This window comes from Macrobrachium rosenbergii, chromosome 9 (genome assembly GCF_040412425.1).
Source record: "Macrobrachium rosenbergii isolate ZJJX-2024 chromosome 9, ASM4041242v1, whole genome shotgun sequence".
In the NCBI taxonomy this organism is placed as follows: Eukaryota; Metazoa; Arthropoda; class Malacostraca; order Decapoda; family Palaemonidae; genus Macrobrachium; species Macrobrachium rosenbergii.
Window position 1 is genome coordinate 54,884,213 of NC_089749.1, and position 24,395 is coordinate 54,908,607.

At 39.8% G+C, this 24,395-nt stretch overlaps 1 protein-coding gene across 8 annotated transcripts in view; it reads left to right on the forward strand.

The window, feature by feature from the left end:
• LOC136841821 (uncharacterized) overlaps window positions 1–24,395 on the forward strand; it is a 628,887-nt gene that overhangs the window by 585,624 nt on the left and 18,868 nt on the right. For all 8 annotated transcript variants that reach the window (XM_067109179.1, XM_067109181.1, XM_067109182.1 and 5 more), the window contains one exon: window positions 11,967–12,047. In XM_067109179.1, the coding sequence (XP_066965280.1) occupies window positions 11,967–12,047 (81 nt within the window). The remainder of the gene's footprint in view (window positions 1–11,966; window positions 12,048–24,395) is intronic.

Genomic DNA, 24,395 nt, shown 5'->3' on the forward strand with positions numbered 1-24,395 from the left:
CTTTATTATATTCCTTTTGCTTTTTGTCGAGTTTGTTATTGACATACATATCTACATGCTACATATACTGTAGATGTGTATATACTGTATATGTGCGTATGTATGTATGCACGTTTATATGTGTGTGGTTTGTTTATGTATGTATGTATATTGGGTATAAATGAAAAATTATATCACGGCTGCAATTGGCAACATGTTTTCTTACCATAATCTTTATATAACATCATACTAATAATAAGTAATCTATAAGTGCCTGATAGGACGGATGCCCTTTTATCTGTCGATAGTAAATTCTCGGATTAATTATATTAACTGATAATGCCTTTATATTGGCTATTTCAGACATGGATAGCTCCTATTGGGTGGTTTTTGAGATTATTGTAATTGTTATTGTCATTAATAGCTTAATCAAAGCATGGAGTCAATATTCTTGAAACACTGGGGCAGTACAAAAGGATTTGGAAGGGATCAAAGGCGTTAGATCCTGGAAATATTTGAAAAATAAGAAATCAGGGTAAATGTCCACACTTAGATATCCCTTCGATAGTGAATGATTGGAAATGCTAATATTATATGCTTAGACATAAAAGGCAATAAGAAACAAATGTATTATGTTAAATGGAGTAGATAACGACAAAATGTGTTATTTGTTGTCTTGTTTCTTTGCAGTTGTTGTTTTCAATTCCCCGTAGATTTTTGATTTTTGGGAAACCCTATTTAGAAATGAAAATGAAATCGATTATCTAGGAGCCACGGTTGTAATATTACAAAGCCGACGATAAGATGAGTTTGGTGGTGTGTGATTGACATAGCTGGGGACGAGAGGCGAGATATTGGTGCTCTTATCTTCAGTATTGTATATTGTCGTGGTGCTTATAATTTCAAGGCTTTCTCTTTAAGGCTCGAAATTCCAAGCTCGAATCAGCTACTGCGAAACGAGTCTCATATGGAGATACAACAAGGGACTATGTTATGCCCTTGTGAAGGGAACCTTTTAATAATATTTGGAATCTTCTTTCTTCATTGCTCCTTCCATCATTCCCACTTTGCAATAACATATATCTCTTCTTTTAAGATGCTTGAGCTGTTTGCGCTTTTGTTAGTTAATGTTATTTATTTCCATTTGAAGGAGTGGAATAGTATATTGTGTGGCTAAGGCTAATTAAAACCTTGCAACAATAGAATGTAGAATTATCGTAGGACCTTAAGTCATAAAGTTCCCTGAGAATGTAAGTTTTGGTACGAATATAAAGCTTTTTTTTTTACCGAAAATTAAATGTGCAAGGTTTAGTGACCTCGGCATCGACCAGATTTGAAGATTCCCAAAGCTGTGAAGGGAAACATTACGCCAGATGTTCCATGCATTTTCTGTTTTCTCTATTACTGGCCTAGGGCTGTATCACAGTGTAGTTTTTCCCTGTCTTGACAATTGATATAGAGCTACAAGGAGTGTAAACTGATTTTGTTGTTGCATTAATTAGCCATTAACCACTTTAAGAATAAACTTTATATTTTAGCTTTTGGAGAATGGCTTTTAAGTAACCCCAGCTGTTGTAAGACCTTGGTTGTTTTTCCGTTTGTAATAGGAACAGGAGTGTTGGCCTTTGAAATAAGTTAGATGATGAAGACATTCGTAGTTACTGGTTCTCTGGTGTGAAAGAGAGAATTGCCTTAACTGAGAAACAGTAGAATGGAAATGCAGCTTAATTATTTATTGTTTGTGAGTCTTAAACCATGCATCGGTTCGATGATTTGGCGATACCAATGTAACCTAAACCGGGTGCTGCGCAGATGAGCACTAGTCGCGATGAGCTTGAGAGGCACTGGCTGCAGCATGGTCAGTGCAGATATTTACCATCAGCTCCGCTAAAACAAACTATAGTTGCATTTTCATTTTCCATTTTCATAAGAATATCAGTAGTATAACGTAAACTTTCACGGAGTTACACCACACCTTCCAAAAGGTATGTTGCTTAATCGCCCCACCCAGCCTTTCTGGGTATAACGTATTTCAAGTTGCCAGACACTAAGCATTGATCTCATAGCTTAATGCAGCAACAAACCATTTTCAAATCTGTAGCAAGCTCTGCCACATCGCTGACCTCTCAGTGAAATTCAACTGGGTTGTTTTAGGTCATTACTTGGATGGGTAACCACCAGAAAAGAAAACGCCAGACAGATGGGCTTAGCTGATCATCTGTGGTGGCCTAGCATAGGACAAGTAACCTTACCAAAGAACTCAGGGCTTAAAAACTTGCTATAGACCTGACAAATTTAGTAGGTACCAACGAAGCTGTTAAACCTACAAGTATGTTAATTTGTAAGATTATATACCTATTGTGAGGTTTTAACTGGCGTTTAATTAGAATTTGATACGTTGTCCAAAGGGTATACCCTTTATGGTCGGCCACTGTGTGCCTTGAATAAAGAAGTTAAAAAAAGGTGTAAGAACGTGGTTTATAATGTAAATTGCTGGAGAATAAAAGAGAGAAGTAGTCTCTAGAATACAGATTTCAGTGTATTTCGATTTTGACTGATTAGAGCTAAAACGTGAGTGTTTAGCTGAATTAAGGACCAAGAGCTTATTGTCATATGTTATCCTGTATGAACAAGACCTTATGTAACCAACTCATTGCTACTTTCTGATAAACGCTCTGAAAATATTTAAATGTACAGAGAGAAATCAGTTTAAATTTCTTGGCTAACTCGCTCGTTTGGTTGCATCAACAAACCTTATAAATGTGATTGCTCGTCTCGTGTGATTGTATATTCTTTTCTGACTCCTCCGATAAAGAAGTCTTTCCTTTCTTCCTTTCTACTTCACTGTCATAAAAACATGGCTTATCAGCATTTGCGTGTACTTCATGCCCTAGAACGGAGTGGACAAGTTGATATATACTGTATGTAAACACTTATACACCCACACATATATATGTATATATACATACATATATATGTATGTGTGTAATGTGAATTTACTTATGTATTTATTTATTTACTCATTCATTCCCAAGCCAAGATAGTGAGAGTATGTGTAGACATAGTGAGCGATCACAGTTTCTCCATATGTAAGTATGTTTTATTTGACAGTATTGTAAGAGCTTTGAATTCGTCCCTTTATGTGTCAGGGCTTGCGTTATAATTTCGAAGATTTCTGTATTTGGAATTTATAATAAGTAATAATGTTCTCTTCCTCGGATGACGTTATACCCAGGTACTTTATTCGTTTTGATCACAGACTGGTCCATGGACGGGCAAGCAGGTAATATTTATGCCTTTTATTATTCCATATCGGCTGTTCTATGTGATTTGGTGGGTTCCACGGGATAACTATAGCAAAACCATTGAGGCTTTCTCTAAGTAAAACAACTTATAGCATTCATCAGTGCACCTCTCGTGGTGCACTGTACGTACTACTAAAAGGTGTTTGCAGCGTTCCCTTTGCCCGTAGCTGCATTTACTTTTTATCGTTTGACTTTGAGTCGCTTAATCTTTCATTTTTGTAAGCCTTTCCTCATTTGGAGGGGTTGGTGCCAGAAGGTTACAGCCTTCTGATATTTCAGCCAGGGATGAGGTTGCTAGTCCCATGCTAGGTCGTGTTCTGAGCACTGGATGGACACAACAAACATGAGTCGAGCGCTGCACCACTCAGTCCCAGCAACCGCTTGCATCTCCAAAGTCAATATTCTTTTAATTACCAAGACATTTTTCGGTGCGGAAGCAATTAGAAACAATTAAACCTGTGTACCGATTTGGGAGTTGCTTTCATAACTTATGTGACTGTGATAGTTCCAATATTTGGAGATTAGTTCATAAAATTTTTATCGGTATTTTAGATGTGATTAAGCAGAGCGCAAACGCGTATGTTTGTGGCTCTTCGCGGATGCGTGTAATGCAATATATTTGCTGTTCTGTCTGGTAAAACACACAAAAAGCACGGGAATATGGCTACGGTCACGCATGCGCATTAGATTTCTTCAGCAGGAAAATGACTGTGCCTCTTCTAGATCTCTCGGCAGCGTCTTTTCAAGGACCCCAGAGGGAAGGTATTTTGAACCCCCCTCCATCAACAATCTGCCTGGGGCCCTTTTGGGCAGAAGTTCTTTTACGGTTTTTTAAAGAAAGGATATTCATAGGTTTGGCGAAGCCTCTCTCAGGGGTTATGAGGGGCCGGAAGGTGAGGACGGTCCGTGGTAAAAATTCCATCGGACCTTTTACTTTCTAGCTGTAAGTACAGATGGTTTTTTTTTAAGGAATTTTTTAAAAAATCATTAATGATTAATAAAGAAAAATACCCGTGGCTCTGAGAGCTAGAAGAATGATGACAGTGCCTTACTAGTAAAATTTGAAAGAAATGTGTCCTTGTGAAAACTAAAGATGTAGATATTACAGACTAAAGTTCAGTTAGTCGCTGAAGCACTACTTGTTTTCGTGATACTACTTGATTGCTTGATTAAGATAATAAACTTTTTTTATTTTTTGTCGATCTATACAACTATCAAAAATTTTTCAAGGCCGGCGGCATCACGAGAGCATCTCGTCACCTTGCTCCTTAGAAATACCAGATTACCTCTCGTCAGCTTTTCTGCAAATTGCGATGTCATCAGGTATTATGCATTGCAGTAAAAATCACTGCTTATTTTAAACCAGTCATCAGCATATTCTCCGCGTAAATTCACTTCAATATGACCCTTCTAACCTGGCTTAAAAATCGTGGAAAGCATTGATAATGTAACGGTTATTTGTGACGTTATTAAAATGTTAACTAATGAAACGGCATTTGAGCAGTTGTCAGTGTTTATGGATGCCACTATCGAGCCTGTGTATGCCCATAGCAATACATGATTAGTTTTCGCACGTTACCGATTTCAGTCCTGTAATTTTTTCTGATTATTTTCTCTCGCCTTCATTTTAAAAAGTATAATTAGGCGCCATTTCCGTCTTGCTGTATGGTCTCACTCATTAGGTATTTGCGCTGCTGATTATTCTAGCATGTGCTCAACACCATTACTGGAAACACCATCAAGGTAGTAGTTCTTTAATATTGTTTGGCTAAAGAGTCTGAGCAATATGATTTTACAGCAATACATCGTCGTATAAAGCAAGATTCCCTAATATTCGTTATCCTGATTTGGAAATCTTGGTTTCTTAAAGCAAAATTTGGCAAGACATTGGTGGTAAATTTACTACGGGATTCACCATAACAGCTAATTCTTATCCCTTTGATTGATCACGCTTTCCCCCGGGCCTGATGGGTCTACTGTCGAAGTCTCTTCCACAAATTTCCCCCACAAAGTTCGGTTTTTTTCTAAAGGAACTTTACTGGAAAAGGTTGAAAAGTGATTCGCAAAACGAAGATTTCAAAGTAAGCTGTAAAAGCAAGACCTACAAAGAATTCGGATTTCAAAGGAGCCAGTTTTTATAAGAATGAGGATTATAAAAGATCTAGAACTAGGAGAAGTAAGGTATGATGGAAATCAAGTTATGATGCATAAAGAAATTTGATTATTTTTGCTTTTATAATCTGCCCAGTGTTCATAGATTTTATCAAAAACAGAGCTGACAAGTTAATTGAAGACGGAGTTTTACGAATGGTTAAGAGACAAAATATATTTGATGCAAAGGTTAAAATAATTAGGCATTTTTGTTGAAAGTTGCAGTACAGAGAATTAAGCTTCGCCAAAGGCGAAATTTAAAGGCTGTAACTTCACTTAGTACTGTTTTTATTAATAGGAGTAGTTTCCACGTCTTCAGTTTTAGCGGAGATAGATATTCAACGGGTGATCTTTCATTAGGGTAAAGATTACAATAATTAGCTTCGCTTTAAGATGGGAGTAAGAACCAAGATAGTAACATTAAAAGTGCTTGTATATTTATCGCCTACCAGCAGAAATAGGTAAAGGTCAAGGAATTGTTCAAAATGTCTTTTACGGCAAAGAGTCCAAATTGCCCTGAAAGACTGCTTCATCCGAAAACTTCATCTGCACCTTAATTCAACTCCATTCCATAATGGTCGTGACACATTCACTTGCTCCATCTGGAAAATATTCTCTATATGCATTGCTACCAACAGACCTTATCTCAAACCCAGATCAGTAGATCTATAGTTTAGTCTATGTAAGGTTCTCTTCCTCCTCCGCCTTATCCACCACAAGGAGGTAAAATATATATATATATATAAATAATATATATATATATATATATATATATATATATGTATATACATGCATATATATAAATATATATATATATGTATATATATATATATATATATATATATATTATATATATACATATATATATATATATATATATATATATATATATATATATTACTGATACATAGTGGTATAATTCTAAATATATATATATAACAGTACATATAAACACCTAGTCTTAATGTTCCTTGTGGTAGTGAGGATATAAATCACGCATCAGAGTACATACATACATATATATATATATATATTATATATATATATATATATATGTATATATAAAATATATATATATATATTATATATATATATATATATATCAGAAAGCTAAACGTATTTATATATATGCCTGATAATATATTTTCATAGTTACCGAAGGAATTTAAATGATAATAAGTCCACCGTCCCGTAGGTCGAACCAGCACAACGAAAATCACCTGAGTCTTAATTTTCCATGTCGGCCACAAGTGAGGGATATATAATTCACGCATCAGAGTAATTACATCTCTTATATATACACACACATACGCTATATATATATATATATATATTATATATATATATATATATATATATATATATATATATATATATTATATATGTATATTGAAATATATATAGTTAGAAATACCAGGGAAAATTTAACAGACTGGTCCTGATTGGTTTTGTCTGTTTAAACGTTTTCATAATTTTTGGCACAAGGTAGTAGATAATACTATATAATTTATTATGAAAGAGCATTTACACTTGAGATTCCGGGTGGTATAATAAAACCGTTGCGTATATTTAGACATTTTCCAGATTTTCCTGTAAATAGCAAAGGAAACTGACATTATGTATGTTAACATGAAAGCGTAGTACGGGAGCATATGGGTGGTTTAATAAAATAAAAAAAAACGTTGACAATAGGGCGGTGGTAATTTCCTGACAGAGAATGCGTTTTATTTTAAAGGATGCACAAATAACGTTACAATTTTTGTTCAAGTTAGAAATAAAAACTATGTAGGTTTTTTAATGAAATATAACTATTTAGTTTTATAGAGTTTTCATAAGAATATGAAATGTACAAATGTATGACATTGGTCCATTTATTTAAAAAATATTTATGTACATTTATTTGAAATTACTTATGTGATGCACAGATCTCAGGATAGTAATCAGCTTTGGTAATGACAATAAAATATGCCTGTTATTTTCACCAAGAAATAATCTAGACCAGGTGTCCTTCAAAAATGACGACTATTCGCGTGGAATGTGCTTTCGCCTTTTCATATACAGTGCAAGTTTCTTTTATTATGTATCCGAGTTTTTCAAAAAATAAGTCTTAAACAGATGAAACCGGTGATTATTTTTCATTATAAACATTTGTCCCTGTGATTATTTTTCATTGAAACATCGGTTGTCCTATATAAATATATATATATATATAAACACACATACTGTATATGTATAAAAATATATATATATATATATATATATATATATATATATATATATATATATATATATATATATATATATATATATATATATAGTCCTAGTCCTCTATTTAGACTTGTTTTTTGAAAAACTCGTAAAAGGAAGAGAGAGAGAGAGAGAGAGGGAGAGAGAGAGAGAGAGAGAGATACCTCTGGTATAAAATCCGTAAAAGGAAAGAGAGAAGTTGCGAAGTTATAAGTAAAGTATGCAACACTCCTGGCTAGGTGAGGAGAAGGAAGAAGGGTGGTTGTGCAGTGTGGAGCTTCGAGATATCATACTTGGTAGGGGTGGTGTACCTGGGATCAGTGAGAGTGATCGATGGGAGTACATTGTTCGGAAAGAATATAAGCTGGGAGAATAAGCTACTGAATTGACTGTTGAAAGGTGGAGTGACTGGAGACGTACTTAGCCTTTACTTGTTTGAAGAAAAAATGTAATGGGAAGGTAGTTTTGACTAGTTTAGAGACAAAGTATTAAGAGTAAGCCTGGACTGTCATGAAGAAAAGAGAGTTATAAAACAGCGCACAGGGCGAAGATTGATGGAAAATAGAATAGGGGTGGCTCTGAGGCTATTGAAAAATTGTATCTTAGGCTTTTACCATTAGGCTGTGAGTTTACACGCAATGCTTTCTCCATAAAAGCGCTGTCCTCTGTTAACCTGTGATATAGAAATGAAAAATAACATTTTTTCGTCTTTTCCGCACATAACCTATGTATGGCTGTGTTGTGAAAATTTACAAGAACCTGCGCAACCCTTCTCTCAGTCGGCTGAAAATGTGTGATTATTTTTTTACGGGAGAGCAAGAGTGTAGTTGATGAAAGCCAACGAGGAATTTTAACATCTTTTTAAAGAATGTTGTGAAAGCTTTGAATTCAGACTGTTTAATGTCAAGTTTGCATAGTTCTGCTCAGAAGTCAACAACGACGCGACTTCTTGTAGGAATATAGGTGATGCCAGAGGCTTCGTTCAAAAGTTGGCAGACACAAGGACTGAATTATTAAATCGTCAGTTGTCTGTTCACCAGCTTATAATTTATCCCTCAACATTTACGTCCCTTTTGTTTCTCATAGTTTCAGTTAACTAAATATACTTTATCTTCGGTGTATTTATTTATTAAAGTAGATTTATAAAAGTGACCTTGTGAAAACTGAAGTCTGAGCCGTCTCACTTCATCCAAGTTTTGAGACAAAATTCATGTGCACCAATACTGAAGAAATATGAGAGGTTTAAAGTCGTATATTTTCTTTCGTAATTTGCCTTTCTGGGTTAAAATAATCGATGTCTGTTAGGGATCTAGCGCACACACATATTAGTGCATAAGCTTTATTTGATATTAAGTCTTCAATACATTGTAAAATATAATGGATGATACAATGTAAAATATAATGGATGATTAACTGAGTCTGATGGTTATCAAACATTTTTTTTTTTCTATCGCAGTCATCCTATTCGATTGGGTGGTTTTTATAGTGTGGGTTCCGGGTTGCATCCTGCCTCCTTAGGAGTCCATCACTATTCTCACTATGTGCGCTGTTTCTAGTAGCACACTCTTCTGCATGAGTCCTGGAACTACTCCGGCATCTAGTTTTTCCAGATTCCTTCTCAGGGATCTTGGGATCGTGCCTAGTGTTCCTGTGATTATGGGTACAATTTCCACTGGCATATTCCAAATCCTTCTTATTTCGATTTTGATACTTATCAATTTTTTCTCTTTTTTTCCGATCTACTCTGTTGTCCCGTGGTATTGCGACATCAATGAGTGATACTTTCTTCTTGATTTTGTCAATCAACGTCACGTCTGGTCTATTGGCACATACCATCCTTTCTGCTCTGATACCATAGTCCCAGAGGATCTTTGCCTGATCGTTTTCTATCAGTCCCTCAGGTTGGTGTTTGTACCACTTATTACTGCAAGCTAGCTGGTGTTTCTTGCACAGCCTCCAGTGAGGGCTTTTGCTACTGAATCATGCCTCTTTTTGTACCGGTTCTGTGCAAGCGCCGGACATTCGCTTGCTGTGTGGTTTATGGTCTCGTCTTTCATATTGCACTTCCTGCATATGGGTAAGATGTTATTTCCTTCTATCGTTCTTTTACATAGGGCTGATCTTGTGCCGCTGTTAGCATTCCTTCTGTTTCCTTCTTGAGTTTTCCCCTCTATAGCCTTGGCCATGTTTCATCGCTGGCCAGTTCTTTTGTCTGTCTCGTGTACTGTCCGTGCATTGGTTTGTTGTGCCATTCCTCTGTTCTGTTTTATTCTCCTGTCTCTGTATATTTCTGGGTCTTCGTCTACTTTTATCAGTCCTTCCCATGCACTCCTTAGCCACTCGTCTTCACTGGTTTTCAGATACTGGCCCAGTGCTCTACTCTCGATGTTGACGCAGTCCTCTATGCTTAGTATCCCTCTCCCCACTTCCTTTCGTGTTGTTTATAGTCTGTCTGTATTTGCCCTTGGGTGTAGTGCTTTGTGAATTGTCATGTGCTTTCTAGTTTTCTGGTCTATGCTGCGGAGTTCAGTCTTCGTCCACTCCACTACCCCTGCGGTGTATCTGATTACTGGTACTGCCCTGTGTTTATGGCTTTTGTCATGTTTCCGGCGTTGAGTTTTGACTTGAGTATCGCCTTAAGTCTCTGCATATATTCTTTCCTGATCATGTCATTCATCTCTTATTGTTTCATATCCTCTCCTTCTATTATTCCCAGGTATTTGTATCTTGTCTCATCTATGTGTTTGATACTATTCCCATCTGGTAGCTTTATCCCTTCAGTCCTTGTTACTTTGCCTTTTCATATGTTGACCAAGGCGCATTTTTCTACTCCAAACTCCATCCTGATGTCCCCAGATACAATCCTTACAGTCTGGATTAGGGTGTCTGTTTCCTTGATGCTCTTACCATACGGCTTGATGTCGTCCATGAACATCAGATGGTTAATTCTGTTGCCTCCTTTTTTGAGTTGGTAACCAGCATCCATCTTCTGCAGTACTTTTGCCATGGGAATCACAGCTACTACGAAGAGTAGTGGGGACAGTGAGTCACCTTGAAAGATCCCTCTCCTCATTTCAAACTCTGCTAGTCTTATCCCAGAGCATGTAATACTGTATTCCAGTTCCATATTGTATTTTTAAGGAGGCTGATGGTGTTTTCTCTGCCCCATATATTTTCAGGCATTCTATTAGCCACGTGTGTGGTATCATGTCGAGGGCTTTATTGTATTCAATCCATGCCATGCTTAGGTTGGTTCTCCTTCACTTACTATTCTTCATTACCATTTTGTCTATTAGAAGCTGGTCTTTTGTGCCCCTACACTTCCTCCTGCAGCCTTTCTGTTGGTGGGGGATGGTGTCTGTATCTTCTAGGTAGTTGTATAGCCTTTCACTGATGATACCTGTTAGTAACTTCCACATCATTGGTAGGCACATGATAGGCCTGTAGTTACTTGCTATATTTCCCTTGTTCTTGTCTTTCTGCACTATGGATGTTCTCCTTTGGTCATCCATTTGGACGCATGGTGGTTTGTGATACAATGCTGGAGTTGTTCTGCTATTCGTGGGTGTAGGGACTTGAAGTTTTTGAGCCAGTATCCATGGACTTCATCGGGACCTGGGGCTTTCCAGTTGGGCATTTTCTTTATTATTTTTATTATTATTATTATTATTATTATTATTATTATTATTATTATTATTATTATTATTATTACAAGCCTAGGTTCAACCCTAGTTGGAAAAACAAAATGGAAGAGCAAACTATGAAAGAGAAAAAACAAAGTAAAACCAATTATATTAATAAAATAAATGAAAAATAATGAATTAAACTGAATTGGGACTAAAGTAAGCCTGCTCACCAAAAATGGATTTGCACCAAATTTAAACTTTTGTAGTTCCAGCGATTCAACTACAAGAATCGGAAGATCATTCCAGTTTGTGGTCACATAGAAATAAAATTTATAGAAAACTGTGGTATTGAACCCAGTAGAAGACAAGGCAAAAATGATAAAATCAGTTGCGCATCTTGTATTACGTGGTGGGTGGTATATTTTAGTAATATCAAGCGACGTTGAAATGGTGCAGTTATATAAATAAATTTCGAAAGGTCAGCGATAAGGGAAAGGTCTAATTTCTCTCTGTTTGTCGATACCAAAATAATTTCAATAACTCTTTCCACGTTCCCGAGTGTTGCCTCGACTGTAAAGATCCCCAATAGTTTAATTGTGTATCTGGTAAACTTTTAGAAATATGAGTTTTCCATAATACCATTTATTTTCTTTTTCAGGCACATCCGAATCACAAAGGCAAAGGTGGAGGAAAAGGTAGTACTAAAGGTCACGGAAAAGGTCACAACAGACAAGTACAGGTAATATATTATTATTATTATTATTATTATTATTATTATTATTATTATTATTATTATTATTATTATTATTTGAAGCCATGATAATTGCTGCAAAATTATCACTACCAACTTACGCTATATTTTCACAAGAAAAAACCTTGAAAGTTGTAAGAGTCGTCATTTTTGGAAATTTCCATTAGAGTTCTTTTTCAGAATTAAATCGAGGTCTGTAAAGTAATTTTTTCTGAGAATCTGTTCTTGTGGATACGCAATATCAAAAAGTTCTCAAAGCGACAAGTAGCCAAAGGTTTCAGAAGTCACTCTTTGCAGAGATCAAGACTGGCTGTATTGAGAGTTCTTTAAATTAGTCAGTCTTAGCTTTTGGTTTTTCTAGTTACTCTCTTTCAGAGAGAGTTCTACTCTTCATCTTCGCTGTGGGTTTGGTAAGTCAGTCCTAACAGAGGAAATCTCAAGCCAATATTTTCTAAGTTAGTTAGTTAAGGAGCGAAATAAATATTGTAACAAGAGGTGTAATATACATGCTCATATACAGCACTATAGCTAGCCACCAATTCATTATAAAGTCTATTAGTTGTAAATATTCTCTATTAAAATATGCGCTTTGTTAATTTGCTTCCTAACTCTTCATCATATGTACGAATGTGTGTAAGTGTACGCTTACACACATGTACAGCAAAATGTGCGAATATATTTTGTTATATAATTTCATAAATAGTTAATCCAATTAATCTATTTTACTTCCTTTAAGTTAACAAAACATATTTTATACAAAATAACTGGTTTTACATGCAGAAAACAAAAAGAAATAAATATACTCGTAGAAGAAAAATAGAGAATAAATGAATGGATAATTTCGCTTTACCTTTATTGAGGACTCTTGTTGGCTTATGGAATACACTGAGGAGGGTTATTGTTTGGAAGGGGAGTTCCCTTCCATTAAATCTTCGGGGCACTCTCTCTTCTGAGCCACTTTGTAAGCATAACACTAGGGCTTGGTTGTGGCTCACTATTCAGACACTTATTTTTGCCTGTGTTTTAAAATTTGTCTGAAGCAAGACATCACATTGTCATTATGGATGTTTATAGCACGGATACTTCTTAGCAAAAATTTGCTGGCCTTCACATACTTCACACACTTGCTTAATTAAAGAGGAAGGGGTATCCTTCTTTGTGGAAATTTCTTAGCTGTCTGTTATTGCTGTTCAGTAAGGTCTAAGAGTTCTTCAGTGGTGGGTTCAGACTATATTCTTCCTCCAACTCCACCAATCACCAATCCAAGCCCAATGTCTTGCCAAGATGCACAGTTCCCTCAGTGACATGTACAACAGATTCAGGCTCAACCCCCTCAAGTCTTGTTCTCAAAATCAGGCCAGAATTTCCTCTAAGCAGAGTTCATTGTCCTCTGAGTCACTCCTCCCCAGGTTTTGCCTGCGAGACTTAATTCAGAATGTGAGAGGGTTTCCCTTAACTCTCTGGAGCGAGCTTTGTATCTGAAGTCACACTGAAACATCTCTAGAAAGTGGTGCCATGGTATAAAGCTTCATGAAATTGGAAATGACTTACTGGTCTATGGGCTATAGGAGCAGAGAGGTGTTGTGAGGAAGAAACTTGACCAAGATGAACCTGATTTCCTCTAACATCGCATCTTCCAAGCCTGGAAAATTAGCAGAAGCACTGTCATGGACAAGTACAGCCTTCCTTAAGTGGCAAATTTTTCTCTTGCAGACATTGCTTGGGAGCCAGAGCCAAGCACATAGTTCACCTCCTCAATATATAATAATTGCCTTGTCACCTTTGCCTTACATCACATTTAGCTTGTTTTCACATAGATTTTTTAATATGCATTAAGTAAGGGCTTCATTTTTAAGTCACCGCTTCCATTGCCCCAACATAAGAATTGTCCTATCTTTCATAAGCTTGTGCCCAGGTAATGCCATCTTCTGGGCAATATTTTGTTTTGGCTTTTTTTCAGAAGAGGCCTGTCTCATCACAATTTAAGAACTTGTTGGGGCAAGTATCAAAAAAAATTTTGCTGCTTTTCTATCTGAGCTGGCAGCCTCCTTTTGCCTCACAACATTGAACACCAGTTCTTATTTAAACTTTATCAAACCATCGTCTGCTCGCCTTCAATAATCCCACATGTTTTTATCAGTTGTTCTAGGGGTGTTCTTTTTAAGATCAGCATGCAGCTGTTGCTTTTTCCATGATTGCTTAGAAACACTGTCACCTGCTAACTGTTTCTAGTTTATCCAGATTAACAATAACTTTTCAACATCATCAGTTGTGTTCTTTGCTATGTTATCACTGTTATACCTTGTGCCACACTAGCCCACTTGATTTCTTTCTTACCAGTAATACAAGACTGATTTTCAACATTGGTTTCCTTTACATCCTTGAAAGATAGCTACAAGCACACATCCTTGTAAGACAGCTACACGCACACAGTTATGTTTAGTAGTAATCTTTTCAGACCTATCGTCATCCTCACAACTTTTTTCATGGGTTCATCTTACCACAAACTTTCTTGTGAGCCATGGTGGGTTATATATTAAACAACCAAAACAAAATTTTTAAATTATTCACAGAGATGTTCACAGGGTGAGATACAAGCCCAAACTGACAAAAGCCTCACTTATTTTCCCTATCTCGACTTAACAGTACCAACATGCCCAACCCATACAGGTGTGAACAGGCAATTCATACTTTTCGATAAGCGTTGTAAATTAGGGCAATTTTTACAACCAAATTTTAATCATGACCTGGATTATTTTAATCATGACCTGGTTCACTATTTGTAATGAAAGGCATTCATATACTGAGGTTCACTGATTTTATATAATATTCATATATATATATATATATATATATATATATATATATATATATATATATATATATATATATATATATATATATATATATATAATACATAATATATGTATATGTGTATGTATATGTGTGTATATATATATATATATATATATATATATATATATATATATATATATATATATATATATATATATATAGTGTATATATTTCATTGAATGCCAGTGCACACATGGCACCTACTTTATTGTAACACTTTTCCAATTTCCTATATCCCCATCTTCAGGTGTAAAACTAAAGACAAAGAACCACCCTTATGCTGTTTCAAATATTTTTTGTCAGCAGCTGGCTTAGCCATAAATCATGACTCTTTAGGGCTACACCAGTTTACAATGGAACTGCATTTCAGTATGCAGGTGAGTACATTGAAAAAATTAAGAGATTGGAAGAACCTGAAAGAAGTGACATGAAGAAAAAACAAAAACTTCAGACCAGGACAGTTCTTCTTGAAGTTTCCAATACCAGATACTCTAGCTTCACAAAGATTGTCAATGGCCCAAAACACTGTTTTCTTACACTGAAGGGAAGAACACAGCCTGAAGACAACTGGACATCTAGGGTAGGTTGTATAAAGTGATGCTCAATGCTTCAGCAATCACAAACCACACACAGCCATCTTCCTGGTGAAATATTTCAATATCTGTGATATGGTCATATAGAGCTAGCTTCTTATTCTGTAAATCTACTAAATGTTGGTGCATGACCCCACTGTTTCTTTGGGCTTGAAGTCATGTTCTTGGGACAGTCATCCTGTGCCCAACATCACTTATATCAAGATTCTTACACAGCTCCTCTGAACGTTTAAATTTGTAAACAAATTTGATTCCTTGGATCCCCTGGGAGTAATACCATTCTTTCTTATAAGGGCAGCTACCAGGTTGGGCCAGCTGAAAACTCTCTAACCAGTACTTTCCTCAGGGCATTCGCCTTCTTTGGGTGAACCTGGAACCAAAGCAAGGTACAGAATGCCTGGGGACACTGTTGGACACAGCGGTGGTGAAAGCCTTCTCATCCATGGCAAGAACAAACTGTTAGTGTAGGGATCCACAAGAAGAGGAGCACAGTAGACCAGTTGAGCAAGAATGACCAGATAGTGAGGACAGAATGGTGGCAGACGAGTCTGAAATGTGGAATGGTCCATCGACAGACCTGTTCAGCACAGCCTAAAACACCAAGCTACCACTGGATGGGACAACAGAGACATATACGAATTCCCCTGTTCAGACAGGCGACGAAGGTTCTTAACAAGTCGTCTGCATCTCAGGGTCTACGGATAACAGTGGCGGCCCACTTGTGGTTGATCTACGTGCCAAGAGGTACCAAAGGCAGTGAGCTCTCTCCTCACTCATGGGTGAAGACTATCCAACAACTCCTCCAAAAGGGGTATTTTTGAAGGGAGCTACAAGGGCAATTTCACACACACTCCGAACATCCTTTATAGGGGTTTACAAGGGAAAGTGGGCCATCTTCTGTGATCAGTACCATCAAAGGGGTCACTCTCCACTCCAGACCTCTTCACATGGATGGCAGACTTCCTAGTGAACCTTCATCAAGAGTAAGGCCCTCTCAGGAGCAGCAGCTCAAGGATACAGAGCAACCCTCTTGCAACTGATGAGACCAAAAGGGAGATAGCTGTCTGCATCCTGGGAGCTACTAGTGTTCATAAGGGGCCTTGAACAGTCAGGGCTAGAAAAGTCAGGACTCCCAACGGAGGTCATAACTGGAGTCTTCATAATCTTGAAGGTGCCTCTCCATCTGCCCAACGAGCCCCAGAAAGGTGTAGAAGGCAAGGCATGGTGGGGGAGATGGTGTTCATCCTGGCCCTAGCCTTGACCAGGAGGGTTGGGGAAGTCCATATCCTGTTTTACAGAGCATACCACTCAGAAGGTTGAATCTCCGTGTCCTTCAGGTTCTTACCAAAGTTCCTGGCCAAGACACACAACCCCACAGTCCCTAGAATCAAGGTTATAAAGGTTCTCCAACCCATCACTGCATGAGTTTGTCAAGGAAGTAGGGAGGAGAGGTTGTTGTGCCCTGCTGGAGCTGCCAGGCCACCGAACAGCATGCAGAAGCCTGTTCCAAAGCATTGTCTGAAAATACAGGAAATGTTGTAAAACTCAATCTCCTTCTGATGGAGGGAGGTCATAATCAGGGCATATGACTCAACACAAGAAGGGCACACCCTTTAAGTAAAGGTAAAGGCCCATGAGATCCAAAGATTAGGCCTGACGGTCAACTACTAGAAGAACCACCCAGCCCTACAGGTGAAGAAGGCAGGAGCCTGGGAGAGGCAGTCCACATTCATGTCCTACCTCAGGCACTTAGCCCTCAGGTCCCTGGACACATTCACCATGGGCCAAGCAAATGGTGTAGAATGGGCGTGGAGCTCGACATAGGAAGGCTTTGCCCACCGCAAGTGGCACCCAACACACCTGAAGGTGAAGGTTGAGGAAGAGATGAGTTAGATGACTCGGCAATCCTTACCAGATGGGAACCCCCATGAAAATGAAGGAGAGTGCCACAGGGGCAGTGCCTCTCATAGAGTAAGCAACATGACCTACAGAGCCATAATAGGGTAGGAGTAGAGCTAGTCCCGAGGAACATGAGCTACAGTGTCCCTCTCTTGAGGGAGATTGAGTTGTCAGGGTTGGCCTCTGGCCCAGGAGGGTAGTATTCCAGAGATTAGGGGGTGTGGAGTGCAGACCAAGGGAGCCCAGAGGAGTCCTGGGCACTCACCTGTTACACTCAGTAGCAGGTAGATCGATCTTCCGCCTAAGGAGCGAGGCTCCTGTTATGGAAAGCGAAGGTTCGTATTCCTACAGGAACAAATTCCAAATTTTAAAGTAATTTGTATTTTTCCTAGGTATACAAACCATAGCTTTTCATAAAGGACTGACCCACCTCTACCAACCCTCTTCATTCCTGATCTACCTATTGGGCTACCTATGGACTCACGGTCGGAACAAAGTATGCAGGATTTGACACTACCTACTTTGAGAAACTGATAAAGAGAGGCAGACAGTAAAAGTATTAAAGGAATTCCCTTCAGCTCCACTGGTCATTCATTTTCTCTACATTTAGACAAAACAGCCTTAGTTAGCTTAATTATTTGCTACTTCATTTAACCTGTCATTTAACATTTTCTCAAAACAAGTTGTATATTGGGTACTGGCAACGCCGTAATAAGGTCTTTTTCAACATTCAACGTTAGCAACTTATGAACTTGAAAAAATATCTGGGCAAAGAACGTTGAAGAGCCCAGATATTGAAGCACTTGAGAAAACTAGTGACCAAGTCGTCTCTACACAAAATATTTCAGTCACACAAAGTGGAAACGTCAAAAACTGCGTTCAGCAACTGTGAATTACAAATAGGAAACGGCGACATTACACCAAGATAGTAAAACAGTGACTTCCAGAAAGCTTTTGTGTCGGCAAGAGCTACACTAGCAAATTTGCAATTGAAACAGCATCGCAGTTTTAGATAACCGTATACATTTTTATCGGAGAAGTCATGCTGTTGTAATTATGATAAAAGAAAACAAATTTTTTTTTTTTTTACTTTGAAACGAATGTGCTTTTATCTGTACGATATTGATTGTCTGGTAAACTTGAAGGCCCTTTAACTTCTCGGAGACTTCCGCACCTTTGGATGAACGAGTGATAACAAACGAGATAATCTACATATACGTAGGTGTTATTGAATGTTAGATTGGTAGGAAAGTTATTCTTCGCTTCTATTACAGTGGCCTATTTTTTAATTACTGTCATTGTATTAGTTATGCATAACTCCTTTTTTCCCGTATGAGTTATCTATTCTACAGTAATAATAATAATAATAATAATAATAATAATAATAATAATAATAATAATGCATTCAATGAAGACGTCATTTCCTGACCATCGCGATGATAAGTGGGGAAACCGTCTAACTCGTGAAGGTCAAGTCGTTGCCACAGGTACAAAACGAATACCGGAAGACCGATAGGGGTAATCTAATCTCCAGTATGGAGATGTATTGTAGTGTTCCCTTAAGGAGTCGCTTCTCGTGTCTTCATTCGAAGAAAGGAGAAACAAAGATAAACATAAGTTATCGATATTTTTTAAGTTTGGAATAAATATTTCGGTATTCTACAATTTCGTGAACTAGGATTATCAGCAATGATGGATGATAGAGATTACAATTTTTCTTCATATCGTTAAAATGCATATTAGATGCGTTTTGACTTAATGTCATGGGGAACCGTCAGAATTTTTGGATATCTGACTAAATTATTATACGGTGTTTCTCGCTTTGTTACACTAGTATCAACAGTTTGAAAATTGCTGACTTTCAGCTCTCGAGAAAAGAAAATTCCAATGTTCTCATTCGGGAGAGGGTTTTTGTTGACAGATGATAAAAAAGCAGCTTCAGTTACTTGGCTAAATTTACTTCTAGTTTATAAATAACTGTATTTTCAAGCATGGCTCTGATAACTTTACAGGCCCTTTTAGCACAATGCAAGATTCAAAGCTCTTCTGACCATCTTGAATATGGCATCTTCGAAAGAAAGTCTTGTGAATTTTAGTTTTTACACACACATTATATATATTGTTACGTGTGAGGTCTTGGTTGATCATGTATTATTCAATTTACGTAATTTTTACGGCCCTGCAAACCAAGATTACACGTAACCTGCCACTTGAAGACAAAAGTTAACCTCAAAGACAGTCGTTAATTAGCCAAAGGTCACCAGTTAAGGGTAAATTAGCCTTCCAACAAAATGTTAGGATAGATTCGATTTTAAACGCAACGGTTCTTCCAAACATTCGGACGCGAAGGCATACAAAGCATCGAAGATTAACCTGATTTTGCTTACCTAAATCCTAGGTATTTTGCTGGAATAACGAGGTTGAAGCTAACAATATAATAATTAGGCTTAATCTAGACCTCGTAAACACATATACAGTAAGTGGGGATGAAGGAGAAACAAAGTAAAATACAGAAAAGATAAAAGAATGGGCAGTTTTGAACAAGCGACTACGCCAAGACGAGCGTTATGCGCACCAACGCCCCACCGCCGAGAAGGGGCTTCGCAATTGCTTCTTCACTTCACTAATGGGATAATAGAAAAAGAGGGGATGGGGCCACCTTCAGACGTCTGCCGGACAGCGGCTGGTTTCTCTCTGTCGTTCCTGACCCGGCCTAGGTCAGGACAGTCACACCAGGTGTCCACGTTCTTGTTTTCAAAACATTCGCCATGAGACAGGTAGAAAGGAAAAAGGACCACCTATTTTTAAGGCTGATATGGGAATTTTCCTATAGGGGAAAAAATGGCTAAATGCTACCTATCCTTTTCAACGGACGTTAAAGTTTGAACTAAGGCGCTCCTAGCGTGGGACAAAGCAATTTCCCTGTCTTGATCAGGCTGATACTACTATCCTAAATGTTAGAGGCGAACGGCGTAAAATATTTATAGCTCCCCCTTTAGAGGGCCTTCACTCCTTTTCGGGCGTGAAGGTCTATACTAAACAAGCTGTTCGCCTCTCATGAGTGCTCTCCTTCCCCTGAGCAGATTAGTCCTGGTTAGCCTACCTAGCTACAGAGCTACCTAACCTAGATAGGATCTGGAGGCTATATTCACTTTACTTTACCTAATTCTAATGGTACTGGAAGGGTGCTCACGGTTATTATAGGCTACACTCCTGCAAATCATGATGTGTTTGGGCCTGGCCTGTAGTGGTACATTCTATGATATTCCCTAGCCCTAACCTATCTAACCCGACCGGCACCAACATAAGAGTTAATGTTCTAACTGAAATTGCAACGCCAGTTTATGTTTAATACAATTAAATTTACTAGTTAATTCCTTGAGGTTGCCTCATATGATAAATGGGTGCCTCACTGGGTCTTAGGCCATGCGTGTACGAGCATCATGGCTTTCGTTCTAATAGTTAAGATTACTGAAATTAGTTAGGCTGCCATGATTACTGTGTTTCGGTGGTAAGTGGAAAGAACAAGGCTACTAAATTGATGTACTGTGCTAAGGCGGCCTGAGCTGAAGTGCAATAAAAGGGAAGAGATCACTGGCTACCTTCTCTCTCTGGGCAAGGGCCAGGATCACTCTTAGATGTTAGAGACGCTGTGTAGGGCACTAGTGCCAGGATAACGTATAGCTCGGCGGCAATACTGGGCTCTCTTCCGCCCTTCTTCTTCTTCTTCAGGTTCCTCCAAGGCCTATCAGTAGCTGGCCTAGCAGGTGATGAAAGCACCGACTTCGGGGACAGGCCAGAAGGGCTAGCATCGAAATGTGAAGTCAGAGCAACTACCAAAAAGCTGCAGGAGGACTCCTACTCCGACTGCTGCGATGGCGGGCGAAGCGATCGGCCGGCATCCGAGGATGCCAGTTCCTGGTCTTCAGAAAGGGTACCATTCCGATCCTCAGAGTTCATCCTGGAAGTCAAGGCCTGCGAAAGAAGGTCCGGTGCTGGAAGCTCTCAATCGCCAATGATCAACTGCATCAGAGATCGTCTCGGAGTTGCTCATGATCTGGGCCTGGCGCTGGGCCTTTTCCTGGTGACTCAGCGTCCGGGGCCGGGCAGAGTCTGGCACTGCTCAGTGCTCGCAAGTGGCACTGGCAGCAGTTGAGGGTCAGGCATGCCTGATGAGGGGTCCGGAGGTGCAATACCTCGCGGACGACTTGTGGTTGGCTGCGGCAGAGATTCCTGCCCCAGCGGGAGATCGTAGCCTCTCGGTGAGTTTTGTTCGGGGGCGTCCGCTGGGCGTTACTTGTTTAGGCAGCCCTCCCAATTTTGGCCAGGTGGTCTGCCGCTTGCCACGTCCTACGGCGGTACTGCTCCTCTGAATCTCTCTTCGGGGAGGACCTCTTGGTGGGCCAGCCCTTCGCGATTGGAGAGGGCTAGGCCTGAAATAATTTGGTTTATGCCCCTTCCGTGGACCACTTTGGTGGGCGGACGGTGGGGGTTTGACCTTATTGAGAGTGTTAGATGGGGCCTCTGTGGAGGAGGTAACGCGGCTGCGGAGTGGCGTTGGTGACGGGCTTCCGCAGAGAAGATCCCGACCCAACAAGGCTCCTCCGGCCAATTCCACCTACCACGCCAGAGCGGTGGGGTATGAGTGCCCCAGGTGTCATTACCTGGAGTTGGACCGTAGGAGCGATAATGGTGTGGCCCTCTCATCACTTCATTTCCCACGGGTTTTCTTAAGTCAACCATGGCACGGCTGGCACTTGGGCCCTGGCGATCAGGCTAATATCTGCTGCAGTGTCTACTGTGACCGGAAGGGTCACTGGCAGGCTAGTGCTCTGAAGAGGGCCACCGAGATAGACTGGGTTCCAGTCTCTCAGGGCAAGAGAGATCCAGTGCGGACCAGCAGCAGAAAATGAAGTGCTGATTAGGTTGACAAATTTGGTGGTGGGGACATGATGTGGACAGGCCGGAGATCCAGCATTGTAGTGGCTAGCAGCCCCACAGGATTTGCACGGGCCTTTTGGATGGGCTCGGTGGCCTGCAGTAACTGTTGGAGGAGAGGGCTGAGCGGATGAATCGGGAGCGGAGTTCTGGCTGGTAGGGTTAGGCTGCTTATTAGTGCCAAGTTTGTATCGGTATTCAGCAGCGTGGCCCAGCCTAGCACGTGGATTCATGAGATCGTATCTGGTGATCATTCAACGGGCGAGTGGAGTTCGAGAGGTAGGCCGGAGGGATGATTCGCTTCTGAGAGGTGCTATGCGACTGATTGAAAGTTTCCCTCTGAATCAGCCATGCGACAGAAACTTCCATAGAAAGTGTGGAGGCTGTTTATCGTCTGGAATATGCAACAAGGGGCCCTGGCACGGTAGAAGAGATCTTCGCATGAATCGTTAGAAAAGATCATAAGCGTCGTGCAGGCCAAGGAGTCGAACCGGGCGGCGTGCCGGTTTGGGTTTGTGACATGCCCATTCCGTCCAAGACCAGCCCGACTTCCTTAGCGAAGACCTCCAGAACCACGTTGTCCATTTTGCCTATGAGTTTATCTCATGAGCCTTTGTAATGACTCTACAGACTTCTGCCATGTTGCCTCTCTGGCTCTTCTCTCCAGTAGGCGAAGCGCTGCTGCTTAGCTTTCCCTCCATATGCTTAGCTGAGTATTAGGCTCTCTCCGTCTCCGTGGTGCTGTAGTTGCTCCCGAAAGGGCCTCGATCTCCTCCAGCCATGCTTGCAAACAAATCCTCAGTCCATAGGGACTAGGGTGATGCTTTCGAAGTGGAGCGTTTGATGCAGCAGGTGTGGACTAGGAGAGAGAGCAGTGGCTGCTTCATGGCTTGGCATTCTCCATTTTCGCTCTCTCAAGCTCGAGCTCCTTCTCCTTTGGGAGCTAACTCAGTTTCCTTGCAGGCTAACTCCGCTACTGTCTCCTTCTTTCTTCTCTTTCCTCTTCCTGTGCCTTTGCTCAAACTATACACCGCCGTTCTTCTTCATGCGCCTCTGCTCGAGTCTTTCTTCCCTTCTACCTTGGCCAAGTCATCCGCATCGCCAATGATAGTAAGTTCGGGCGGTGAGACCTGCCGCCGTCCCCAGCCCCAGGAAAGTTTTATAATGCTCTGCTGCCATGGTTCTGGTGGGGAGGGGCGTCTAACCAGTCACGGCAGCGTACTTGGGCAGCGAGTGTGCCGCTAATAGCGTGGCACCCTTTCCAAAAAGGTAGCACTGTAGTTTGGGGTGTATTACCGTGTCAGGTCTGCTGGTGGCACTCAGTGTCCTAGGCACACCGTTGAGGATGGGTCCCAGAAGAACGTTCTCTTCTGTGTTCCCTCTTGTTTTCTTTAGTGGCATATGGTGCCCGTGGGTTTCCTAGGGACCCTCTGCCAGATCCAACTAGGCTATATGGGAAGGCACTCTACTGCACCTGCAGAGTGCAACAATCGAATGAGAGAAGAGGTAAAGAGAGAAGTAAATGGCTATTCAGTGATGACAGTGCTGCAAATTATTGGCACTGTGGAGATAAGAGTAATTTGGGTTTTTTTTTCTTTAAAAGATCCTCGTGAGTGGCTGGTCCAGTGCGGCCCCAGTGCTAGCCCTTCTTTTTCAGAGGGTGAAAACTGCTGTTTGCTTGGTCTGGATAGCAGGCCTCTGCGTGACCGACAGTTTATCACTGTGTTGTAATTACTCTTAACTTGTCCTCATCTATTGTGGGACAGAGGGTGTTTCTTTTATTTAATTTTATTGTATTCGAATTAATTTGCCTGGTATCGGCCGTTCTTTCTTTGGAAGGGTCACGTACACTTAGGTTAGGAATGCTTACTTGAACATGACAAGAGAGAGAGATTTTCAATCAGCTAATTTCTTGCTGCTTGAGAACATGTAAACAAGATCTTATAAATGCACAATGGCATGGATCTTAATAAAATCAGATAGATCGTCGTCTTGGCTTCCTTAGGGATGGCTTTATTATCTTAATTTTCCTGGGAGCCGGCGTCACAAG